Source organism: Bison bison, unplaced genomic scaffold (assembly GCF_000754665.1).
Source record: "Bison bison bison isolate TAMUID 2011002044 unplaced genomic scaffold, Bison_UMD1.0 scf7180017864480, whole genome shotgun sequence".
NCBI lineage: Eukaryota > Metazoa > Chordata > Mammalia > Artiodactyla > Bovidae > Bison > Bison bison.
The window spans coordinates 1112249-1121069 of record NW_011495040.1 but is presented as its reverse complement, the minus strand read 5'-3'; the positions used below and the strand labels follow the sequence as shown (position 1 = coordinate 1121069).

Here is an 8821-nt window from a genome sequence, read left to right as displayed (position 1 = left end):
GATCGCTGGTTCCTCTGTCTTTTCTAAATCTAGCTTGAACATCTGGAAGTTCATGGTTCACATACTGTTGAAGCCTGGCTTGGAGAATTTTGAGCATTACTTTACTAGCGTGTGAGATGAGTGCAATTGTGCAGTCATTTAGCATACTTTGGCATTGCCTTTCTTTAGGATTGGAATGAAAACTGACCTTTTCCAGTCCTGTGGCCACTGCTGAGTTTTCCAAATTTGCTGGCATATTGAGTGCAGCACTTTCACAGCATCATCTTTTAGGATTTGAAAGAGCTCAACTGGAATTCCGTCGCCTCCACTAGCTTTGTTTGTAGTGATGTTTCTTAAGGCCCACTTCACTTTCCATTCCAGCATGTCTGGCTCTAGGTGAGTGATCATACCATCGTGGTTATCTGGGTCATGAAGATCTTTTTTGTATAGTTCTTCTGTGTATTGTTGCCACCTATTCTTAATATCTTCTGCTTCTGTTAGGTCCATTCCATGTCTGTCCTTTATTGTGCCCTTCTTTGCATGAAATGTTCCCTTGATATCTCTAACTTTCTTTAAGAGATCTCTAGTCTTTCCCATTCTATTAATCATAGTTGTTCTATTAATCATGCATGCATGCTCAGTCTTTTTAGTCGTGTCCGACTCTTTGTGACCCCATGGACCATGGCCTGCCAGGCTCCTCTGTCCATGGGATTCTCCAGGCAAGAATACTGGAATGGGTTGCCATTTCCTTCTCCAATGACTATTAATCATAGTTGTATGATTATTTAATCATAGTTGCTTTAAATTCTCGGTCTGATATGTCCAATACCCCTGCCATGTCTGGGTCTGACACTTGCTCTGTCTTCTAATATTTTCCCTTTTTAATATGCCTTGTAACTTTTTTTGATACTGGATATGATATACTTGGTAAAAGGAATGGCTGTTAATAGGTCCTTAGTTAGAGGATGATATGTGTCAGGGAAGGGGATATATTTTACCTTCATCCTTTGATTAGGTCTCAGTCTTTTAGTGAGCCAGTGCCTCTGCACTGTAAGTATCATAAATGCCTCTTGCTTTTTTTCCCCCATCTCTCCTTAGGTGAGACAGGATGGCTAGAGTAGGCTGGAGTTGTATATTTCCCTTCCCTCAGGTCAGTAAAGACCTGACAATACACTAGCAAATTAAACTCTGGATAACTGATTTCCTCTAAGGGCAGGCCTTGTTAAGAACAGAGTGCTCTGATATATTTCAAATGATTCCTTTTCCCCTCTCCCTGCTGGAAGCATGAGGAGATCTTTTTCTAATATTTACGGTGAGAACCTGGTTGAGCTCCTGCAGGTAAATTTCATAATACTGTGGGAGTCTCCTATAACTGGGTCCCCGGAGTGTTTTACTCTGAGTTGTTCACACTGAGCTTCCAGCAAAGTACCAATTACAGTTCTGGTTTTCCCGTCCTGGCACTGGTTCTTACTGAGGTTTCTGCCCATGAGTCTCTGCTCTCAGAACCATGACTTCCGGTATATATTACTCTGTCTCTCTAATCTTGAGGGCTGTGGTTTTCCCTATGCCCTCGCCTCTCTTCCAGACCCATTAACAGTCTGTTCAATCAGTGTGTTCAGCTTTTTACTTGTTAGGATGGAGTGGCAACTTCCAAGCTCCTTACATGTGGATCTACAAATAGAAAGATCAGTCTTTTTACCAGATATCTCTTGGTTGGATGAAACTCATCTTCGTTCCACAAAAACTCCAGATCAGCATCAAGTTCTCTAGGTCACATTGTCTTTCTAAAACTACTTTTTCTATGGCCTTGCTACTTGAAGGACTGGCTTATCTAGATAAAAATTCTTGATCACACTTTTTCCCCTTGAGTTTCATTAAAAAGTGCTGTTCCATCATCACCTTTCTTTATATGTCATTTTGAGAAGCCTGATGCTGGTTCCATATGTTATGTTATTATTTTGCTTTGAGAACTGGAGGAAATTTTTTTTTTTCTTTGAAAGATAGTAGTTTCAAGAGTATGTATCTCAGAGTTAATTGGTCTAGGTCAATTTTCCAAGGTACTCTGCATATAGATTCACAGTTTCTTTTCTTGGACTATAGTTATATGCTTGTTCTACCCCTTGTTTTGTTTTTCTTCTTCAGAGACTTTAATTATATGTATATTATTTCTTCTTTGCCTGTTTTCCATTTTGATTATTTTCTTTCTAACCATTTTTTTTTCTTATATCTTGTATAGTGGTAAAGAATCTGCCTGCCAATGAAGAAGACACAAGAGATGTGGGTTCTATCCTTGGGTCAGGAAGATCCCCTGGAGTAGTAAATGGCAACCCACTCCAGTATTCTTGCCTGGAACATTCCATAGACAGAGGAGCCTGGTGGGCTACAGTCCATAGGGTCGCAGAGTTGTACAAACCTGAGCAACTGAAGACATGCAGAAACACTAGCTTATTTTCATTCTCTTGGTTGTTTTCCTGTCTTTTAAATTTTAGTTTCAGTTTATTCTCCTTTGGACACTATGAAATTTAGTCTACATTTCTGAGATAATTTTGTCTTAAAACAATACCATTTATATTTTAAATTCTGAATTTTTGATATGTTATTTCACACATATTCAGGCTTGAATATGTGTTTGATGTTATATACTTGAGTTTACAGTACAGCTTTTGTTTCATGGCTTTGAGGGGGAAGAGAAGGAATATTCATTAGCTTTTTTAATCTTCATTTTTATGATTTTTCCCTATGGTAACTTCTCATGTATTTAATATATTTTAATTAATTCAGTTCATGGATTTGGAGTAATTTATAAGATTTATAATTCAAAGGCATTTTATATTGTAAGTGTAGCAATGTACAGATTACTTTATTTTATCATCTGGTTGTGGGGAGTCAGGTATATTCTGATTTTTTGGTTCTTTTTTGTTTAGCAGGACCTTAACTTTTCATCAGTTGCTTTATTTCTTCTGCACCACTCAATGTTCAAATAATGCCTCTTCTTCCTTTTTTTAAAAAAAATTAATTTTTTGGAGGCTAATTACTTTACAATATTGTATTGGTTTTGCCATACATTGACATGAATCCACCACGGGTTTACATGTGTTCCCCATCCTGAACTCCACTCCCTCCTCCCTCCCCATCCCATCCCTCTGGGTCATCCCAGTGCACCAGCCCCGAGCACCCTGAATCTACCTTATTTTCTCCCCTAGAAGTTATGCCATCTTGAATAGCTTGTGCCTTTATGTCTCTTTCCTATCATCAGTGCTCTGATATACTAGGACTTTAAAAAAATCTCTTAACCATCTAGAGATTAAGTAGCATTCAATTTAAAGATAAGACAGGAAGAAAATATGTTGCTCAGTTAATTAAAAATTTAAAGTATTATAAAAATGGCTTTAGTAAAAGAGAATATACCTTTATTTGGAAGATAATTGTATGAAAATTCTTATCATCATCAAATACTGCTGATAAGCTTGGACCAAACCCACAAGTTTTTTCTTCCATTTTGTTGTTAATGTAAGGGCTGGTAAAAGCATCGAAATATGAATCAGGCACGAGATTAGGAACTGATAACACAGTGTTTTGGAAATGATTAATTGCACCTGAAATACCATCCTGTTAGAGAGAAAAGCACAAACAAAAATGTAAATACATATAAGCGTATATATATAAAAATTTATGAATTTTCTAAAATACTAAAATAAATAAGAATAATTCATTCAACCATACCAAGTACTACATTGACTCTAAGTATATGACAAATCAGAAGACACAGCCCCTGTATTTAGGAACTATGTTTTCTAATTGAGAGAAAAACTGATAAGCAAAAAATTCCAACACATTAAGATGAATATATTATATTCATTTGAAATATGAACAAAACCCAGAAAAGTCATAAGGGAAAGAAGGCCAAGACAGGCCTAAGAATATCAGGGAATGTTTAAAGGGTGGCTAGGGTTTGCCAACCCACTCCAGTGTTCTTGCCTGGAGAATCCCAGGGATGGGGGAGCCTGGTGGGCTGCCGTCTATGGGGTTGCACAGAGTCAGACATGACTGAAGCGACTTAGCATCAGCAGCAGAAGCAGGGCTTGCCAGGTGGTGTTAGTGGGAAAGAACCTGTCTGCCAATGCAGGAGACATAAGAGACACAAGTTTGATCCCTAGGTCAGGAAGATCCCTTGGAGAAGGGCATGGCAACTCACTCCAGTATTCTTGCCTGGAGAATTCCATGGACAGAGGAACCTGGCAGGCTATGGCCCATGGGGTTGCAGAGTCAGACATGGCAGACTAGCAAGCAATCAATAAAAGTTCATATTCTTTGAGCAGTAATTTCCATTCTAGATATCTATCTTTAGAAAACAATTAGGTATGTAAACAATAATTCATGTGGAACGGCACTCACTGAAGCAATACTTATAGTAAAAACTAATTAGAGAAATACTTTAGTGTTCAAAAATAGAATGGTTAAGTTATAGTATATTTATACAAATGAAAATTAGGTACCTTTTCAAAATGGTGTCTCCAAAGATTGATTAATGAATGACATGGGAAAAGTTTATAATATAATGTTACAAAGCTTATAAAAAAAAAGAGAGAGCAGGATAAAACTGGTGTATAAATCCCATTTTAAAATGCATATGTAACATCTCATGGCAGGTTGAGTGCAGCACTTTCACAGCATAATCTTTTGGATCAAGTATTTGGATCAAGTAGTAGGAGACCATAGTTAATCCAAGCAAGAACAACGTCAGATGTCAAGACTTAAGTATATGATTTTTCCTTTAGATGAAGCTCTATGTGTGTATGCATGTTTGAAATGCTAAGACTAATGACCAAAGTAAGAGTGAGAAAAAAATAGAAAATTCATGATTGATAGTCCTGTTTACACTGCCATTGGCTAATTTGGGGCTACATGAAGCAAAATCTTATGTGTGGTGTGAACATATGAACATGCTTAGCCTACAACTTATCTAGGAATTAAAAATACTCCTGTTGGGCTTCCCTGGTGGCTCAGGTGGTAAAGAATCCACCTGTAATGCAGGAGACCCAGGTTCAGTCCCTGGGTTGGGAAGATCCAAGAAAGGCTATCCACTCCAGTATTCTTGCCTGGAGAATTCTATGGACAGAGGAGCCTGGCAGGCTCCAGTCCATGGGGTTGCAAAGAGCTGGATACGAATGACTGACTAACACTCATGTTGGGAGTAGGGTCCTTCAACAGGAAAGATTAAGTGTTGAGGTTTTCAAGGCCTATCCCTTGGCACTTAAGGAGAATAGACAGCTGCTAGTTGGAGAGAGCTTTCTTGTGTTATCTCCTGTACCCTGTCTTCCATGTTAAGACTATGAATATTCTGGCCTGGAAAGGGCATGAAAATGCAGTGCCTGTCTTATTGGGAACTCCTGAGAGACAGTCCAACCATAGGGACCTCAGCAGGCTTCTCATCCTTGTAAATATCCTAAACAAGCCTGATGATCTCATAAATTACAGAATCAAAAATTGTTGGAAGAGGAAGCAACCTTAAAACTCACCTGCCTCCTTATTTCACAGATGCATGCACTGAGCCTCAGAAAGGTAAGTGGTTTCCCTAAGGTCAAAGAGCCTACTAATTGAAAAGCCAAGACTAGAATCTAGAGATCCTGATTACTAGTGCTTTTGCACCACAGTACACCAGCTAAAGACAGAAAATATAGTCTCTGATTGGTCTATTAATCTGTGCTTGTACCTGAAGGAGGAAAGCAGAACTCTAAAATGTCTTCCAGAATCCACCCTGCCTGGTCTACATGCCCTGTATAATCTCCTTCTTTTGGGTATGGGAGTATCTGTGAACATGATGGATGCCATAGTCATGATGAGGTTACATCATAGGGAAAGATGAAGGTACTTTACAGACATAATTGCCTGTGAGTTAATCAAGAATGTGATGGGACTTCCCTCATAGTCCAGTGGTTAAGAATCTGCCTGCCAATGCAGGGGATACTGGTTGGATTCCTGGTCTGAGAAGATTCTACATGCTATGAGGCAACTACACCCATGTGCTGCAGCCACGGAACCTGTGTGCTGCAACTATTGAAGCCCAGAAGCCCTAAAGCCTGTGCTCTGCAACAAGAGAAGCCACGGTAACGGGAAGCAAACATACCACAATTAGAGTGTAGCCTCTGCCCACCACAACTAGAGAAAGCCTGCATGCAGTAACGAAGACCCAGCGCAATCAAAAATCCATACACAAATAAATAGACATATTTTAAAAAGAAAGGATGTGATGATCCATGGTAGACCTGATTGAATCAAGTGAAAGTTCTTAAAAGAGAGATTGGACCCTTCTCAAAGGACATTCTCCAGCTGGTCTTGAAGAAGCAGACAGACATATGTAACTGGATGGATCTCAGCTGACTTCCCTCAGGAAACCGGGGACTTCAGTCCGATAGCTACTTAGAGATGAATTTTCACAACAACTTGAGAGAAACTGGAAGTGGATCTGCCCGACCCAGGGGTCTAACCCAGGTCTTCCGTATTGTAGGCAGATGCTTTAACATCTGAGCCACCAGGGAAGTCCTCTAAATTCATATACAGACTATATTCTTCTGATAGTATACCCCATCAAGCCCCTAATCTGTCTCAAATGAAAGAAAACGTGCTAAACTTTCAGATACCTTTTATGTAGAAGCCACGCTGTGCACAGAACCAATGCTCTTTTTCTTACGATCCCTTTGGAGAAGTGACAGTAGTGAACCTGCTAATCATTTAACAGTAGAACAACTGCTTCATTTTCCAAGATGTTATTTATACACAGATGTTAAGGGAGGAGACACATACCAGAAAATCTTCCAAAGAAGGCTCAAAGAGCAGTGACTGGACTGTCAAAATCAGTTCTGTGAGAAACATCGGAACGAGAGACTCATCTTCTTCCTGCTTCTCCAACACAGGGGCCCCCTGCAATGAGCACATGTGCAGTGTTATAAAGATATAAGTTGTTGGTTAGTCATTAAGTTGTGCCTGACTCTTTGCGACCCCAATGACTATAGCCTGCCAGGCTCCTCTTTCCATGGAATTCTCCAGGCAAGAATATTGGAGTGGGTTGCCATTCCCTTCTCCAGGGGATCTTCCTGACTCAGGGATCAAACCCAAGTCTCCCGGATTGGCAGTTGGATTCTTCACTGCTGAGCCACCAAGGAGGCCATAAAGATATTAAGTATCAAAGTCTAAAATAAAAAACTCTCTGTATTACAGAAGACCCATAAACTCATACAATTAGCTGATTTTATAACGTTGGCATGTCTTTCAAAGAAATTAAAATATAAAGGCAAATATGGAAAGATTAAGCAATTATGTAAAACTTTTCTTCTTGTAAAAAAACTATCAACAAAGTGGAAAGGCAAATGACAAACTGGAAAAATGTATCAGTAACGGATATAGCAGATGGAAGGTTGATTATATTTAAATAGAAATAACTTGAAATAGTCAAAAGGAATATATACTAATAACATGATCACTGACAGTAAACAGAAATATACTTAAATAGAAAAATGGGCCAAGATCATAATTTGAAAATTTTTAAAGGAAATGCCAGTCAACATCCTCCTCTTTCTCTTTTTCTTGATACTTTATTCAGTAACATTTATCGAGTATTTACTGATTGCCAGACAGAGTTGAGTATTCATGTAAATTCTATACCAACCATATGTAGTGGGTCTTAGTAGGTATCATTATTACTCCCATGAGAAAGTAGGATCTGGAGAAGGTAAAACATTTCATTCAGGACACACTGCTTCATAAGTGGCAGACCAGAATAGACACCCAGGTTTTTCTCGTCACAACACCTATCCCCCTGTCCTGTACAGGGGTGGTAGTTAAAGAACATAACATTTTAAAGTAGTGAACTCAACTGAACTGAACTCTACTTTACATCCATCAGATAGACAAAGACTGAAATGAATACTAACATCTAGATTTCACGTGAGCAAAAGTTCATTCTTGAACATTGCTAGAAAGGTTGTAAACGGACACAAAAATTTCTGGGAATTTATGAATCAATTCCAAAAGTCTTAGTGAGTGAACATATTTTTGACCCAACAGTTCCAGATCTAGACATTTCTTCTAAGGGGAAAAAAATCAGAGATGCATGGAAAATGTATAAACAAAGATGTTCTTTGCAGCATTATTTAGAGTAGTGGAAAAGTGATCAACAATAGAAAACTATTTACAAGATTGTATAATACATTTCTATGTGAGAATGTTATATGGAAAAAAATACAAATTGACTTGGGAGATTTTTCATAATATATTGCAAAGTAGAAAAAGCAGCTGATAAAGCCGTAAGTAAAGTATGATTGTCTTTTCACCCTTGGAAATAGATGTCTTGGTATAGTAGAGAATGCTTTTCTTTGTGTATTTCTGTGTTTTTCAAATTTTCTGCACTTAGCGTATATTACTTTTATAATTAGAAAGATAAATGTTACTTTCAAAATGCGATAGTATTGAGAAAAAAAGGAACTAAGAACAAGGGAGGAAAGTAATGAAAAGGCATATGCAATTAAAACTGAACTTTTAGAGAAAATGAAAACTATTACAAAGAGCACCAGCCCTTGAAACTGCTTAGTTGGTTTCCTGGGGATATATAGAGATATGGAGGTAGGAAGCTTGATGAAACCAGATAAACATGTTTTGCTGTATTTTTAGGTACCTGGTATGGCACCTAAAAGATTTCATATCTTTTTGCCTTTTCATACTGGCTGTGAGAGTTGGACCATAAAGAAAGCTGAACGCCAAAGAATTGATGCTTGATGCTTTTGAACTGTGGTGTTGGAGAAGACTCTTGAGAGTCCCTTGGGCTGCAAGGAGATCAAACCAGTCA

The 8821-nt window shown here is 38.4% G+C and overlaps 1 protein-coding gene across 1 annotated transcript in view; it reads right to left on the bottom strand.

Moving 5' to 3' along the window:
* DNAH6 (dynein, axonemal, heavy chain 6) overlaps positions 1 to 8821 on the bottom strand; it is a 280222-nt gene that overhangs the window by 231030 nt on the left and 40371 nt on the right. The window contains exons 10-11 of the mRNA XM_010862179.1: positions 6784 to 6900; positions 3388 to 3588 (exon numbers count right to left, since the gene is read on the bottom strand). Of these exons, the coding sequence (XP_010860481.1) occupies positions 3388 to 3588; positions 6784 to 6900 (318 nt within the window). The remainder of the gene's footprint in view (positions 1 to 3387; positions 3589 to 6783; positions 6901 to 8821) is intronic.